Raw genomic sequence first — 17,306 nt, forward strand, 5'->3', positions numbered from 1 at the left:
CCACGAGTGTGTGATGGGACTTTATTTATCATTTCCCTTTTTTGTCCCCTTGCCCATCCTCTGGGTTCCCCCTCCTCACCCTTTTCCTTCTCCCTGGACCTCCTGTCCCATGATCCTCTCATATCCCCTTTGCCAATCACCTGTCCACCTCTTGGCTCCATCCCTCCCCCTCCTGTCTTCTCCTATCATTTTGGATCTCCCCCTCCCCCTCCAACTTTCAAATCCCTTACTCACTCTTCCCTCAGTTAGTCCTGACGAAGGGTCTCGACTGTACCTCTTCCTAGAGATGCTGCCTGGCCTGCTGCGTTCACCAGCAACTTTGATGCGTGTTGTTTATTATCAAAGTTCTTATTTGTCACCATATACTACCCCGAGATTCATTTTATTGCAGTCATTTACAGGACAATAAATCAATGTAGCAGAATTTATGAAAAACTATACAAAAACAAAGACTAACCAACAAGCAACGTGCAAAGGAAGGGAAATTTGTGCAAATAAAATATTAAATAATACTGACACGAGTTGTAAATTATTTGAAAGTGAGTCCGTAGGTTGTGGAATCAGTTCAGAGATGATGTGAGTGAAGTTATCCACGCCGGTGTCTCAGAAAAAACCCCGCCATCATCGGGCCCTTCCTGTCTGTGTAATTCCCCGGCATGAAACGTAAAAGTTGCCCGTGAACGCAGCAGGCCAGCCAGCATTACGTACTCCCGGGATAATCCCACCCCGGGACACCGGTGTCCCAGACTGAGCCCCGGCCCCCGGGCTCTTCCTGTCTGTGTCATTCCCCGGGTCTCGAACCCGCACATCCGGCAGAAGCAGCGCCGCTGGACAGGAGGCGAAAATACGTCACCACGGGAGACCAGCGAGCGACGCACAGCGCGAGCCTAAAGCTAGTTCCGTTAAAAACGGTTGGGAATTAAACCTGGCGCGCGGCCATTAAAGGTAAGGGGAAGGTGGGGGGGAGGGGGCGGGGGTTAAAGGGGAGGGCGGGGAATCGGCTAAACTGTCGGCATCCCGCGGGCGGGGATGTTCACACATTCAGATGTTCACATGGACACGGTCAGTCCGGGTCTGGGTTCCTGCAGAGATCTCAGTTCCTTCATCCCGGTCCCACTGAACCGATTGTAAAACAGCCTGAAACAGATGGGAGAATAAAGATGAAATAAACAGATCACACAACAGTGTCAGTAACAGGGGACAACACTCACAGACAAATATCACCAGAAAACCCGCGGATCCGCTGATATTTTATCACATTGAACATTAACACAAACACTCACCGGATCTGCTCCAGACTCGGGTGGGTCAGTATGAGGCGGCGGAGAGCGGGGACAGATCGGTCTGTCAGCGAGTTTAATCCCAGGTCCAGCCCCGTCAGAGATGGTTTTGTACTGAGAGCGGAGACGAGATCCTCAACACCAGAATCTGTGAGACCGACATTCCTCAGCCTGGAGATGAGAGAGAGTGAGGGTGAGGGACACAGAGAGACAGGAGACGGTACAAATCCCCAGTGTTTATCAGTAACACAATTACTGATCACATTAATGTTCAGTGTCAGACACCCAGTGACTGTAAACACAATCTCCCACAGTCTGGTACTTACCCCAGTTTCTGTATTTTACACTCCGGGTTCCTCAGAGCCGCAGACACCAGTTTCACTCCTGAATCTCCCAGTTTATTATAACTCAGGTTCAACTCCGTCAGTGATGGTTTTGTACTGAGAGCGGAGACGAGATCCTCGGCACCAGAATCTGTGAGACCGACATCCCTCAGCCTGGAGATGAGAGAGAGTGAGGGTGAAGGACACAGAGAGACAGGAGACGGTACAAATCCCCAGTGTTTATCAGTAACACAATTACTGATCACATTAATGTTCAGTGTCAGACACCCAGTGACTGTAAACACAATCTCCCACAGTCTGGTACTTACTCCAGTTTCTGTATTTTACACTCCGGGTTCCTCAGAGCCGCAGACACCAGTTTCACTCCTGAATCTCCCAGTTCATTAAAACTGAGTCTAAACACAAACAGACAAATTGATAAACAAAGTGATTCAAACTGTGGGTCTGAGGGAATTTCTCTCACTCGGATATTTCAGGAAACATTAAACCCTTCAGTAAATCACTGATCGGAGTTCCCATCACTGTCAATGTCCCTCACTGCCCAGCTCCAGGGTATTCACCGAATGTCAGTAATTTAGTCTGTCGGTGTGACCCTGTAAACTCCACATATTCTGTCCCATTCCCCGATGGTCAGAAACGTGTTCCTGGAGTGAGAGGGTCGGGAGGGGCAGGGATGAAGGAGGAACGGGGATGGGGAACAGAGATCCCACAGGACGAAGGGTGATGGCATTTGTTACAATTCTTCACAATCATATTTACTACAGTTTTACCCAAATCCCTTTACATTGAAACAACACAATGGGACAGTTTCACAGTTCAGAGTGAGAGATAAATCAAGTTACCCCAACTCCTGGCACTTGTGCAGCCCGGGTCCCAGCCGCTGGATTCCTTCACACTGAATGTGGCAGTTATCCAGGTCGAGGTGTTTTATTGTATCACAGAGTCCGATGACATGAGACAGGACCGCGCAGTCAATCGGGGTCAGTGTCAATCCACTGAATGAAAGTGTTTCCACAGATCCCAGAGCGGCCTGAGCCAGTCCAGGATTCTGAGACTCAAACAGGTAGTGCAATGTGTTCAGGAGGCTCCTTTTACAAGTTTCACTCCCCGTGTTTCCACTCTGGCGTTTAACCTCCTCCTTCACCCAGTCAATCACCCGGCAGGTTGTTTGATGAGGAAATGGACCCAGAAACTCCTCCAGGCCCCGAGCTGTCATTGGGGAGGAGAGACCAGCAACAAAGCGGAGAAATACCTCAAATCGCCCATCTGTCGTATTGTGGGCTTCAGTGAGGAGTTTCACAATATTCCCGGGATGCAGAGTCAGGAATTGTGCGACTGCAGCTACAAACTCTTGGATGGTGAGGTGTGGGAATGTGTACACCACGCTCTGGGCAGAATCCTCTCTCTCCAAAAGCTCCATCAGGAACCCGGACAGGAACTGGGAAGGTTGCAGATTGTAGTTGATTAAATCTCCATCTGTAAACACAATCTTCTTATCGGACACTCCTCTGAAGGCCATCTGACCAAGACTGAGAAACACATCACGGGGGTTCTCTATCTCACGGCCGTGGTTTTTCAGGATGTTGTAAATATAGTAGGAATACAGTTGGGTGATGGTCTTGGGAACTCGCTGCGGGTCCCTGACTCTTTGTGTGAAGAAGGGGCCCAGTGCCAGAGCGAGGATCCAGCAGTAGGAGGGGTTGTAGCTCATGGTGTACAGGATCTCGTTCTCCTTCACGTGTTTGAAAACAGCTGCTGCCACCGTCTGATCTTCAAAATGCCTGATGAAATATTCCTTCCGTTCCTCACCAACAAATCCCAGGATTTCAGCCCAGATACTGATCTCTGCCTTTTCCAATAAATGTAACGCAGTGGGGCGGGTTGTCACCAGCACTGAACACCCTGGGAGCAGCTTGCCCTGGATTAAACTGTACACAATGTCAGACACTTCACACCACCACTCGGGATCTGGGCACTGGTGCTTGGGTTCTGTATCTCTCCGACTGTCAGCAAAATCTATTCTGTGTTTGAATTCATCCAATCCATCGAATATAAACAGCAATCCCTTTGGGTTCTTCCAGACCTCTGTCAGGATATTCCCAAAGTAAGGATACTGATCCAGAATCAGTTCCTTCAGGTTTATTCTGCAGTTAATGGAATTTAAATCCCGGAATTTGAAACTGAAGACAAACTGGAATTGTTGGAATATTTTCCCTGTGGCCCAGTCATAAACAATCTTTTGTACCATTGTTGTTTTCCCGATCCCCGCGACTCCGGCCACTGTTGCCGAACTGCTGGATTTGGATTTACTCTGGGAAAAGCTGCTCTGGAACAGCTGATCAGTGCGGATTTTTTCCAGCTCTCTGCGGAGATGTTCCCCTCTCCACTCCTCGTGGTCTCTGCCTCTTGCCAGCAGCTCATGTTCCACCAGTCTCCGATCTCGAACAGTAGAAATGACCGTGAGCTCAGCGTATCGATCAACCAGCTGGAAAACCTTCACCTTCTCCCTCATCAGGATCGTGTTCACTCTCAGTGTTTCAGTTTGTGCCCGCAGAGTCTCCTTGTGTTTCTGCTGAACATCTTCCATGGGAACAGACAGTGGACAAACTGTTAGATGCCTCAACTCAGAACTCGGTATTTAAATACACAAGAGTTAGCTCAAAGCTATTGCATTAATTGGGGTCTCACAGTGTGTCAGGAACCTTTTGAGGCCTGTGGGGTCTCACAGTGTGTCAGGTCCCTCTCAGGGGTGTGTGGGGTCTCACAGTGTGTCAGGTCCCTCTCAGGGGTGTGTGGGGTCTTACAGTGTGTCAGGACACTGTTAGGGGTGTGTGGGGTTGCACAGTGTATCAAGAGCCTGTCAGGGGTGTGTGGGGTCTCAGAGTGTGTCAGGACCCTCTCAGGGTTGTTTGAGGGATCATAGTGTGTCAGGACCCACAATGTGTCAGTGTTTCACCGTGCGTCGGGACACTATCAGGGGTGTGTGCGGTCTCACAGTGTGTCAGGACCCTGTCAGGGGTGTGTGGGGTCTCACAGTCTGTCAGGACGCTGTCACGGGTTTCTGGGGTTTTGCAGTGTGTCAGGACCCTGTTACTGGTTTGCGGGGTTTCACAGTGTGTCAGGACCCTTTTCCGGGGGTGGGGGGTCTCAGAGTGTGTCAGGACCCTGCCAGGGTTGTGTGGGGTCTCACAGTGTGTCAGGTCCCTGTCAGGGGTGTGTGGGGTCTCACAGTGTGTCAGGACCCTGTCAGGGGTGTGTGGGGTCTCACAGTGTGTCAGGACCCTGCCAGGGTTGTGTGGGGTCTCGCAGTGTGTCAGGCCCTTGTTAGGGGTGTGTGGTCTCACAGTGTGTCAGGACCCCTCTGGGGTGTGTGGGGTCTCACAGTGTTTCTGAACCCTGTCACGGGTGTGTGGGGTTTCACAGTGTGTCAGGTCCCTGTCAGGGGTGTGTGGGGTTTCACTGTGTGTCAGGGCACTGTGAGTGGTTTGTGCGGTTTCACAGTGTGTCAGGATCTTGTGGTGGTTGTGGGGGGTCTCACAGTGTGTCAGGATGCTGTTGTGGGGGATCTAACAGTGAGTCAGAACCCTCTCAGGTGTGTATGGGATCGCAATGTGTGTCAGGACCCTGTCAGGGCTGTGTGGCGTCTCACAGTGCGTCAGGTCACTGTCAGGGGTGTGTTGGATCTCACAGTGTGTCAGGACCATTTTGGGGTGTGTCGGGTCTCACAGTGCGTCAGGAGCCCTTTCAGGTGTGTGTGGGGTCTCACAGTGTGTCAGGTCCCTGTCAGGAGTGTGTGGGGTCTCACAGCGTGTTTGAACCATACCAGGGGTGTGTGGGTTCTCACAGTCTGTCAGGACGCTGTCACGGGTTTGTGGGGTTTCACTGTGTGTCAGGACCCAGTGATTTGTTTGGGGGTCTCACAGTGTGTTGGGACCCTTTTCTGGGGGTGGGGGGGAATCTCACAGTGTGTCAGGATCCTTTTGGGGTGTGTGGGGTCTCACAGTGCTTCTGAACCCTGTCAGGGGTGTGTGGGATCGCACCGTGTGTCAGGACCCTCTCAGGGGTGTATGCGGTCTTACAGTGTGTCAGGACCCTACCTAGGTTGTGTGAGGTCTCACAGTGTGTCTGGACCCTGCCAGGGATGTGTGAGGTCTCACAGTTTGTCTGGACACTGTCGGGGAGGGTGGGGCGGTCTCACAGTGTATCATGACTGTCTCAGATGTGTGTGGGATCTCAATGTGTGTCCGGACCCTGTCATGCGTGTGGCGTCTCACAGTGCATCAGGATCTTGTTAGGGGTGTCTGGGGTCTCACAGTGTGTCATCACCCTCTCGGGGGTGTGTTAGGACTCACAGTGTTCCAGGACCCTGTCAGGGTTATGTGGGGTTTCACAGTGTGTCAGGACACTGTGAGTGGTTTGTGGGGTCTCATACTGTGTCAGAACCCTCTCAGATGTGTGTGGGATCACAATGTGTGTCAGGACCCTGTCAGGGGTGTGTGGCATCTCACAGTCTGTCAGGACGCTATCCAGGGTGTGTGTGGTCTCACAGTGCGTCAGGTCCCTGTCAGGGGTGTGTGTGGTCTCACAGTGTGTCAGGAACGTGTCAATAGTGTGTGGGGTCTCACAGAGTGTTAGGACCCTGTTAGGGATGTGTGGGGTCTCACACTGTGTCAGGACCCTGTCTGTCAGTTGTGTGTGTGGTCTTACAGTGTGTCAGGTCCCTGTCAGTGGTGTGTGGGGTGTCACAGTGTGTCAGGACCCTGTCGGGTGTGTGTGGGGTCTCACAGAGTGTCAGGACCGTGTGAATAGTGTGTGGGATATCAATGTGTGTCAGGACCCTGTCAGGGGTGTGTGGCGTCTCACAATGTGTCAGGTCCCTGTCAGAGTGTGTGGGGTCTCACACTGTGTCAGGACCCTGTCGGGTTGTGTGAGGTCTCACAGTGTGTCAGGGCCCTGTCGGGTTGTGTGAGGTCTCACAGTGTGTCAGGGCCCTCTCAGGCGTGTGTGGCATCTCACAGCATTTCCTGAGCCTGTCAGGGGTGTGTGCAGTCTCACAGTGTGACAGGACGCTGTCATGGGGGTGTGGGGTCTTACAGTTTGACTGGACAGTGCCAGGGGTGTGTGGGGTTTCACAGTATGTCAGGACCCTGTCAGGGGTGTGTGGGGTCTCACAGTGTGTCAGGACCTTTTCAGGTGTGTGTGGGGTCTCACAGAGTGTCAGGACCGTGTGAATAGTGTGTGGGATATCAATGTGTGTCAGGACCCTGTCAGGGGTGTGTGGCGTCTCACAATGTGTCAGGTCCCTGTCAGAGTGTGTGGGGTCTCACACTGTGTCAGGACCCTGTCGGGTTGTGTGAGGTCTCACAGTGTGTCAGGGCCCTCTCAGGCGTGTGTGGCATCTCACAGCATTTCCTGAGCCTGTCAGGGGTGTGTGCAGTCTCACAGTGTGACAGGACGCTGTCATGGGGGTGTGGGGTCTTACAGTTTGACTGGACAGTGCCAGGCGTGTGTGGGGTTTCACAGTATGTCAGGACCCTGTCAGGGGTGTGTGGGGTCTCACAGTGTGTCAGGACCCTGCCAGGGGTGTGTGGGGTCTCACAGTGTGTCAGGATCCTGTCAGGGGTGTGTGGGGTCTCACAGTGTGTCAGGACCCTGCCAGGGGTGTGTGGGGTCTCACAGTGTGTCAGGATCCTGTCAGGGGTGTGTGGGGTCGCACAGTGTGTCAGGACCCTGCCAGGGGTGTGTGGGGTCTCACAGTGTGTCAGGATCCTGTCAGGGGTGTGTGGGGTCGCACAGTGTGTCAGGACCCTGCCAGGGGTGTGTGCAGTGTCTCACAGTGTGTCAGGTCCTTGTCAGAGGTGTGTGGGGTCTCACAGTGTGTCAGGACCCTGCCAGGGTTGTGTGGTGTTTCACAGTGTGTCAGAACACTGTGAGTGGTTTGTGGGGTCTCACAGTGTGCCAGAACCCTCTCAGATGTGTGTGGGATCGCACTGTGTGTCAGCACCCTGTCAGGTGTGTGTGGGGTCTCACAGTGTGTCTGGACTGTGTCAATAGTGTCTGGGGTCTCACAGTTTGTCAGGACCCTGTCAGGGGTGTGTGGGGTCTCACAGTGTGTCAGGACCCTGTCAGGGGTGTGTGGGGTCTCACAGTGTGTCAGATAACTGTCAGGGGTGGTCTCACAGTGTGTCAGGAGCCTCTCAGATGTGTGTGGGATCTCAATCTGTGTCAGGACCCTCTCACGTGAGTGTGGCATCTCACAATGTGTCAGGTTGCTGTCAGGGGTGTGTGGGGTCTCGTAGTGTGTCAGGACCCTGCCAGGGGTGTGTGCAGTGTCTCACAGTGTGTCAGGTCCTTGTCAGAGGTGTGTGGGGTCTCAGTGTGTCAGGACCCTGCCAGGGTTGTGTGGTGTTTCACAGTGTGTCAGAACACTCTGAGTGGTGTGTGGGGTCTCACAGTGTGCCAGAACCCTCTCAGATGTGTGTGGGATCGCACTGTGTGTCAGCACCCTGTCAGGTGTGTGTGGGGTCTCACAGTGTGTCTGGACTGTGTCAATAGTGTCTGGGGTCTCACAGTGTGTCAGGACCCTGTCGGGAGTGTGTGGGGTATCACAGTGCGTCATCACCCTCTCGGGTGTGTGTGAGGTATCACAGTGTGTCAGGACCCTGTCAGGGGTGTGTGGGGTCTCACAGTTTGTCAGGACCCTGTCAGGGGTGTGTGGGGTCTCACAGTGTGTCAGATAACTGTCAGGGGTGTGTGGGGTCTCACAGTGTGTCGGGAGCCTCTCAGATGTGTGTGGGATCTCAATCTGTGTCAGGACCCTCTCACGTGTGTGTGGCATCTCACAATGTGTCAGGTTGCTGTCAGGGGTGTGTGGGGTCTCGTAGTGTGTCAGGAATTTGTCAGGGGTGTGTGGTGTCTCACAGTTTGCCAGGTCCCTGCCAGGAGTGTGTGGGGTCTCACAGGGTGTCAGGGCCCTGTCAGTGGTGTGTGGGGTCTCACACTGTGACAGGCCCCTGGCAGGGTTGTGTGGGGTTTCACTGTGTGTCTGGATACTGTGCGTGGTTCGTGGGGTTTCACAGTGTGTCAGGATCTGGTTGTGGGTGTGGGTGGTCTCACAGTGGGTCAGGACGCTGTTGCGGGGTGTCTCACAGTGTGTCAGAACCCTCTCAGATGTATGTGGGATCGCAATGTGTGTCTGGACCCTGTCAGGGGTGTGTGGCGTTTCATAGTGCGTCAGGTCGCTGCCAGGGGTGTGTGGTGTCTCACAGTGTGTCAGGTCCCTGTCGGGTGTGTGGGGTCTCACAGTGTGTCAGGAACCTGTGAGGGGTGTGTGCGGTCTCACAGTGTGTCAGGACCCTATCCAGGGTGTGTGGGGTCTCACAGTGTGTCCCGACTCTGTCAGGTGTGTGCGGCGTCTCACAATGTGTCAGGTCCCTGTCAGGGGTGTGTGGGGTCTCACAGTATGTCAGGACTATGTCAGGGGTGTGTGGGGTCTCACAGTGTGTCAGGACCCTCTTAGGGGTGTGTGGGGTCTCACCGTGTGTCAGGATCCTCTTAGGGGTGTGTGGGGTCTCACACTGTGTCAGGTCCCTGTCAGGGGTGTGTGGGGTCTCACACTGTGTCAGGACTCTGTCAGGGGTGTGTGCGGTCTCACCGTGTGTCAGGATCCTCTTAGGGGTGTGTGGGGTCTCACAGTGTGTCAGGTCCCTGTCAGGGGTGTGTGGGGTCTCACCGTGTGTCAGGGTCCTGTCAGGGGTGTGTGGGGTCTCACACTGTGTCAGGACTCTGTCAGGGGTGTGTGGGGTCTCACCGTGTGTCAGGACTATGTCAGGGGTGTGTGGGGTCTCACAGTGTGTCAGGACCCTGTCAGGGGTGTGTGGGGTCTCACAGTGTGTTAGGACCCTGTCAGGGGTGTGTGGGGTCTCACAGTGTGTCAGGACCCTGTCAGGGGTGTGTGGGGTCTCACAGTGTGTCAGGGTCCTGTCAGGGGTGTGTGGGGTCTCACAGTGTATCAGGGTCCTGTAAGGGGTGTGTGGGGTCTCACAGAGTGTCATCAGTGTGAAAGTAAGCATGCAAGTACAGCAGGCAGTGAAGAAAGCTAATGGCATGCTGGCCTTCATAACAAGGGGAATTGAGTATTAGAGCAAAGAAGTCCTTCTGCAGTTGTACAGGGCCCTGGTGAGACCACACCTGGAGTACTGTGTGCAGTTTTGGTCTCCAAATTTGAGGAAGGACATTCTTGCTATTGAGGGAGTGCAGCGTAGGTTCACAAGGTTAATTCCCGGGATGGCGGGACTGTCATATGTCGAAAGATTGGAGCGACTGGGCCTGTATACTCTGGAATTTAGAAGCCTGAGAGGGGATCTTATTGAAACATATAAGATTATTAAGGGATTGGACATGCTGGAGGCAGGAAACATGTTCCTGCTGATGGGTGAGTCCAGAACCAGAGGCCACAGTTTAAGAATAAGGGATAGGCCATTTAGAACGGAGTTGAGGAAAAACTTTTTCACCCAGAGAGTGGCAGATATATTGAACGCTCTGCACCGGAAGGCTGTGGAGGCAAAGTCTCTGGATGCTTTCAAGAAAGAGATGGATAGAGCTCTTAAAGATAGTGGAATCAAAGGTTACGTGATAAGGCAGGAACTGGATTCTGATTGTGGATGATCAGCCATGATCACAGTGAATGGTGGTTCAGGCTCGAAGGGTCGAATGGCCTACTCCTACACCTAATGTCTCTTGTCTATTTTCTATAGGACCCTGTCCGGGGTATGTGGGGTCTCACAGTTTGTCAGGACCATTACAGGAGTGTGTGGGGTCTCACAGTGTGTCCGGACCCTGTCAGGGGTGTGTAGGGTCTCATAGTGTGTCAGGTCCCCGTCAGGGGTGTGTGTGGTCTCACAGTGTGTCAGGAACCTGTCTGTCAGTTGTGTGTGTGGTCTCACAGTGTGTCAGGACCGTGCCAGGAATGTGTGGGGTCTCACAGTGCGTCATGTCCCTGTCAGGGATGTGTGGCGTCTCACAGTGCGTCAGGACCCTGTCAGCTGTGTGTGGCGTCCACAATGTGTCAGGACCCCTCTGGGGTGTGTGGGGTCCCACAGTGTTTCTCAACCCTGTCAGGCATGTGTGCTGTCTCACAATGCGTCAGGACCCTTTTGGGGCCTGTGGGGTCTCACAGTGTGTCAGAACCCTCTCAGGGGTGTGTCTATTCTCACAGTCTGTCAGGAACCTATCTAGGGTATGTGGGGTCTCACAGTGTGTCAGGACCCTGTCTGGTGTGTGTGGAGTCTTACAGTGTGTCAGGACTCTTTTGGGGCCTGTGGGGTCTCACAGTGTGTCAGGACCCTGTCTGGTGTGTGTGGAGTCTCACAGTGCGTCAGGTCCCTGTCAGGTGTCTGCGGGGTCCACAGTGTGACAGGACACTGTCAATAGTGTGTGGGGTCTCACACTGTGTCTGGACCCTGTCTGGTGTGTGTGGGGTCTCACAGTGTGTGAGGACCCTGTCGGGGGTGGGGGGGGCGGTCTCACAGTGTGTCAGGAGACTCCTAAGTGTGTGTGGGATCTCAATGTGTGTCAGGACCCTGTCAGTTGTGTGTAGCGTCTCACAGTGTGTCAGGTCGCCGTCAGGGTTGTTTGAGGTCTCACAGTGTGTCAGGACCCTGCCAGGGATGTGTGGGATCGCAATGTGTGTCAGGACCCTGTCAGGTGTGTGTGGCGTCCACAGTGGGTCAGGTCGCTGTCAGGGGTGTGTGGGGTCCCACAGTGTTTCTGAACCCTGTCAGGCATGTGTGCCATCTCACAATGTGTCAGAACACATTTGGGGTCTGTGGGGTCTCACAGTGTGTCAGGACCATGTCAGCGGTGTGTAGGGTCTCGCTGTGTGTCAGCACCCTGTCAGGGATGTGTAGGGTCTCACAGTGTGTCAGGTCCTCGTCAGAGGTGTGTGGGGTCTGACAATGCGTCAGGGCCCTGTCAGGGGTGTGTAGGGTCTCACAGTGTGTCAGGTCCTCGTCAGAGGTGGTGGTGTCTGACAATGCGTCAGGGCCCTGTCAGGGGAGTGTAGGGTCTCACAGTGTGTCAGGACCCCTCAGGGGTGAGTGGGGTCCCACAGTGTTTCTGAACCCTGTCAGGCGTGTGTGCCGTTTCACAATGTGTCAGGAGCCTTTTGGGGCCTTTGGGGCCTCACAGTGTGTCAGGACCATGTCAGGAGTGTGCGGGATCCCACAGTGTGTCCGGACCCTGTCAGGGGTGTGTGGGGTCTCACAGTGTGTCAGGGCCCTGTCAGGGGTGTGTAGGGTCTCGCTGTGTGTCAGCACCCTGTCAGGGGTGTGTAGGGTCTCACAGTGTGTCAGGTCACCGTCAGAGGTGTGTGGGGTCTGACAGTGTGTCAGGGCCCTGTCAGGGGTGTGTGCAGTCTCACAGTGTGTCAGGACCATTCCAGGGGTGTGTGGGGTCTCACAGTGTGTCAGAACCCTTTCATGTGTGTGTGGTGTCGTGTGGTGTGTCACGATCCTATCAGGGGTGTGTGGGGCCTCACAGTGTGTCAGGACCCTGTCAGTGGTTTGTGGGGTCTCACAGTGTGACAGGTCCCTGTTAGGGGCCTGTGGGGTCTCACAGTGTGTCAGAACCCTGCCTGGGTTGTTTGGGGTCTCACAGTGTGTCAGGAACCTATCCAGAGTGTGTGGGGGTCTCACAGTGCGTCAGGACCCTGCCAGGGGTATGTGGGATTGCAATATGTGTCAGGACCCTGTCAGGTGTGTGTGCGGTCTCGTAGTGTGTCAGGACCCTATCCAGGGTGTGTGTGGGGTCTCACAGTGCGTCAGGACCCTGCTAGGGTTGTGTGGGATCGCAATTTGTGTCAGGACTCTGCCAGGCGTGTGTGGGGTCACAATGTGTGTCAGGTCCCTGTCAGGGGTGTGTGGGGTCTCACACTGTGTCAGGACTCTGTCAGGGGTGTGTGCGGTCTCACCGTGTGTCAGGATCCTCTTAGGGGTGTGTGGGGTCTCACCGTGTGTCAGGGTCCTGTCAGGGGTGTGTGGGGTCTCACACTGTGTCAGGACTCTGTCAGGGGTGTGTGGGGTCTCACCGTGTGTCAGGGTCCTCTTAGGGGTGTGTGGGGTCTCACAGTATGTCAGGACTATGTCAGGGGTGTGTGGGGTCTCACAGTGTGTCAGGACCCTGTCAGGGGTGTGTGGGGTCTCACAGTGTGTTAGGACCCTGTCAGGGGTGTGTGGGGTCTCACAGTGTGTCAGGACCCTGTCAGGGGTGTGTGGGGTCTCACAGTGTGTCAGGGTCCTGTCAGGGGTGTGTGGGGTCTCACAGTGTATCAGGGTCCTGTAAGGGGTGTGTGGGGTCTCACAGAGTGTCATCAGTGTGAAAGTAAGCATGCAAGTACAGCAGGCAGCGAAGCAAGCTAATGGCATGCTGGCCTTCATAACAAGGGGAATTGAGTATTAGAGCAAAGAAGTCCTTCTGCAGTTGTACAGGGCCCTGGTGAGACCACACCTGGAGTACTGTGTGCAGTTTTGGTCTCCAAATTTGAGGAAGGACATTCTTGCTATTGAGGGAGTGCAGCGTAGGTTCACAAGGTTAATTCCCGGGATGGCGGGACTGTCATATGTCGAAAGATTGGAGCGACTGGGCCTGTATACTCTGGAATTTAGAAGCCTGAGAGGGGATCTTATTGAAACATATAAGATTATTAAGGGATTGGACATGCTGGAGGCAGGAAACATGTTCCTGCTGATGGGTGAGTCCAGAACCAGAGGCCACAGTTTAAGAATAAGGGATAGGCCATTTAGAACGGAGTTGAGGAAAAACTTTTTCACCCAGAGAGTGGCGGATATATTGAACGCTCTGCACCGGAAGGCTGTGGAGGCAAAGTCTCTGGATGCTTTCAAGAAAGAGATGGATAGAGCTCTTAAAGATAGTGGAATCAAAGGTTACGTGATAAGGCAGGAACTGGATTCTGATTGTGGATGATCAGCCATGATCACAGTGAATGGTGGTTCAGGCTCGAAGGGTCGAATGGCCTACTCCTACACCTAATGTCTCTTGTCTATTTTCTATAGGACCCTGTCCGGGGTATGTGGGGTCTCACAGTTTGTCAGGACCATTACAGGAGTGTGTGGGGTCTCACAGTGTGTCCGGGACCCTGTCAGGGGTGTGTAGGGTCTCATAGTGTGTCAGGTCCCCGTCAGGGGTGTGTGTGGTCTCACAGTGTGTCAGGAACCTGTCTGTCAGTTGTGTGTGTGGTCTCACAGTGTGTCAGGACCGTGCCAGGAATGTGTGGGGTCTCACAGTGCGTCATGTCCCTGTCAGGGATGTGTGGCGTCTCACAGTGCGTCAGGACCCTGTCAGCTGTGTGTGGCGTCCACAATGTGTCAGGACCCCTCTGGGGTGTGTTGGGTCCCACAGTGTTTCTCAACCCTGTCAGGCATGTGTGCTGTCTCACAATGTGTCAGGACCCTTTTGGGGCCTGTGGGGTCTCACAGTGTGTCAGAACCCTCTCAGGGGTGTGTCTATTCTCACAGTCTGTCAGGAACCTATCTAGGGTATGTGGGGTCTCACAGTGTGTCAGGACCCTGTCTGGTGTGTGTGGAGTCTCACAGTGCGTCAGGTCCCTGTCAGGTGTCTGCGGGGTCCACAGTGTGACAGGACACTGTCAATAGTGTGTGGGGTCTCACACTGTGTCTGGACCCTGCCAGGTGTGTGTGGGGTCTCACAGTGTGTGAGGACCCTGTCGGGGGTGGGGGGGGCGGTCTCACAGTGTGTCAGGAGACTCCTAAGTGTGTGTGGGATCTCAATGTGTGTCAGGACCCTGTCAGTTGTGTGTAGCGTCTCACAGTGTGTCAGGTCGCCGTCAGGGTTGTTTGAGGTCTCACAGTGTGTCAGGACCCTGCCAGGATTGTGTGGGATCGCAATGTGTATCAGGACCCTGTCAGGTGTGTGTGGCGTCCACAGTGGGTCAGGTCGCTGTCAGGGGTGTGTGGGGTCCCACAGTGTTTCTGAACCCTGTCAGGCATGTGTGCCATCTCACAATGTGTCAGAACACATTTGGGGTCTGTGGGGTCTCACAGTGTGTCAGGACCATGTCAGCGGTGTGTAGGGTCTCGCTGTGTGTCAGCACCCTGTCAGGGGTGTGTAGGGTCTCACAGTGTGTCAGGTCCTCGTCAGAGGTGTGTGGGGTCTGACAATGCGTCAGGGCCCTGTCAGGGGTGTGTAGGGTCTCACAGTGTGTCAGGTCCTCGTCAGAGGTGGTGGTGTCTGACAATGCGTCAGGGCCCTGTCAGGGGAGTGTAGGGTCTCACAGTGTGTCAGGACCCCTCAGGGGTGAGTGGGGTCCCACAGTGTTTCTGAACCCTGTCAGGCGTGTGTGCCGTTTCACAATGTGTCAGGAGCCTTTTGGGGCCTTTGGGGCCTCACAGTGTGTCAGGACCATGTCAGGAGTGTGCGGGATCCCACAGTGTGTCCGGACCCTGTCAGGGGTGTGTGGGGTCTCACAGTGTGTCAGGGCCCTGTCAGGGGTGTGTAGGGTCTCGCTGTGTGTCAGCACCCTGTCAGGGGTGTGTAGGGTCTCACAGTGTGTCAGGTCACCGTCAGAGGTGTGTGGGGTCTGACAGTGTGTCAGGGCCCTGTCAGGGGTGTGTGCAGTCTCACAGTGTGTCAGGACCATTCCAGGGGTGTGTGGGGTCTCACAGTGTGTCAGAACCCTTTCATGTGTGTGTGGTGTCGTGTGGTGTGTCACGATCCTATCAGGGGTGTGTGGGGCCTCACAGTGTGTCAGGACCCTGTCAGTGGTTTGTGGGGTCTCACAGTGTGACAGGTCCCTGTTAGGGGCCTGTGGGGTCTCACAGTGTGTCAGAACCCTGCCTGGGTTGTTTGGGGTCTCACAGTGTGTCAGGAACCTATCCAGAGTGTGTGGGGTCTCACAGTGCGTCAGGACCCTGCCAGGGGTATGTGGGATTGCAATATGTGTCAGGACCCTGTCAGGTGTGTGTGCGGTCTCGTAGTGTGTCAGGACCCTATCCAGGGTGTGTGGGGTCTCACAGTGCGTCAGGACCCTGCTAGGGTTGTGTGGGATCGCAATTTGTGTCAGGACTCTGCCAGGCGTGTGTGGGGTCACAATGTGTGTCAGGTCCCTGTCAGGGGTGTGTGGGGTCTCACACTGTGTCAGGACTCTGTCAGGGGTGTGTGCGGTCTCACCGTGTGTCAGGATCCTCTTAGGGGTGTGTGGGGTCTCACAGTGTGTCAGGTCCCTGTCAGGGGTGTGTGGGGTCTCACCGTGTGTCAGGGTCCTGTCAGGGGTGTGTGGGGTCTCACACTGTGTCAGGACTCTGTCAGGGGTGTGTGGGGTCTCACCGTGTGTCAGGGTCCTCTTAGGGGTGTGTGGGGTCTCACAGTATGTCAGGACTATGTCAGGGGTGTGTGGGGTCTCACAGTGTGTCAGGACCCTGTCAGGGGTGTGTGGGGTCTCACAGTGTGTTAGGACCCTGTCAGGGGTGTGTGGGGTCTCACAGTGTGTCAGGACCCTGTCAGGGGTGTGTGGGGTCTCACAGTGTGTCAGGGTCCTGTCAGGGGTGTGTGGGGTCTCACAGTGTATCAGGGTCCTGTAAGGGGTGTGTGGGGTCTCACAGAGTGTCATCAGTGTGAAAGTAAGCATGCAAGTACAGCAGGCAGCGAAGCAAGCTAATGGCATGCTGGCCTTCATAACAAGGGGAATTGAGTATTAGAGCAAAGAAGTCCTTCTGCAGTTGTACAGGGCCCTGGTGAGACCACACCTGGAGTACTGTGTGCAGTTTTGGTCTCCAAATTTGAGGAAGGACATTCTTGCTATTGAGGGAGTGCAGCGTAGGTTCACAAGGTTAATTCCCGGGATGGCGGGACTGTCATATGTCGAAAGATTGGAGCGACTGGGCCTGTATACTCTGGAATTTAGAAGCCTGAGAGGGGATCTTATTGAAACATATAAGATTATTAAGGGATTGGACATGCTGGAGGCAGGAAACATGTTCCTGCTGATGGGTGAGTCCAGAACCAGAGGCCACAGTTTAAGAATAAGGGATAGGCCATTTAGAACGGAGTTGAGGAAAAACTTTTTCACCCAGAGAGTGGCGGATATATTGAACGCTCTGCACCGGAAGGCTGTGGAGGCAAAGTCTCTGGATGCTTTCAAGAAAGAGATGGATAGAGCTCTTAAAGATAGTGGAATCAAAGGTTACGTGATAAGGCAGGAACTGGATTCTGATTGTGGATGATCAGCCATGATCACAGTGAATGGTGGTTCAGGCTCGAAGGGTCGAATGGCCTACTCCTACACCTAATGTCTCTTGTCTATTTTCTATAGGACCCTGTCCGGGGTATGTGGGGTCTCACAGTTTGTCAGGACCATTACAGGAGTGTGTGGGGTCTCACAGTGTGTCCGGACCCTGTCAGGGGTGTGTAGGGTCTCATAGTGTGTCAGGTCCCCGTCAGGGGTGTGTGTGGTCTCACAGTGTGTCAGGAACCTGTCTGTCAGTTGTGTGTGTGGTCTCACAGTGTGTCAGGACCGTGCCAGGAATGTGTGGGGTCTCACAGTGCGTCATGTCCCTGTCAGGGATGTGTGGCGTCTCACAGTGCGTCAGGACCCTGTCAGCTGTGTGTGGCGTCCACAATGTGTCAGGACCCCTCTGGGGTGTGTGGG

The 17,306-nt window shown here is 54.3% G+C and overlaps 1 protein-coding gene across 1 annotated transcript in view; it reads right to left on the reverse strand.

Annotated features, from left to right (window-relative positions):
* Nucleotides 1-243: 243 nt before the first annotated feature.
* LOC140208403 (NACHT, LRR and PYD domains-containing protein 3-like) overlaps nt 244-17,306 on the reverse strand; it is a 131,213-nt gene continuing 114,150 nt past the window's right edge. Inside the window, exons 8-12 of the mRNA XM_072277070.1 lie at nt 2,467-4,204; nt 1,933-2,019; nt 1,607-1,777; nt 1,284-1,451; nt 244-1,137 (exon numbers count right to left, since the gene is read on the reverse strand). Of these exons, the coding sequence (XP_072133171.1) occupies nt 1,050-1,137; nt 1,284-1,451; nt 1,607-1,777; nt 1,933-2,019; nt 2,467-4,204 (2,252 nt within the window). The 3' untranslated portion in view covers nt 244-1,049. The remainder of the gene's footprint in view (nt 1,138-1,283; nt 1,452-1,606; nt 1,778-1,932; nt 2,020-2,466; nt 4,205-17,306) is intronic.

Source organism: Mobula birostris, chromosome 13 (assembly GCF_030028105.1).
Source record: "Mobula birostris isolate sMobBir1 chromosome 13, sMobBir1.hap1, whole genome shotgun sequence".
In the NCBI taxonomy this organism is placed as follows: domain Eukaryota; kingdom Metazoa; phylum Chordata; class Chondrichthyes; order Myliobatiformes; family Myliobatidae; genus Mobula; species Mobula birostris.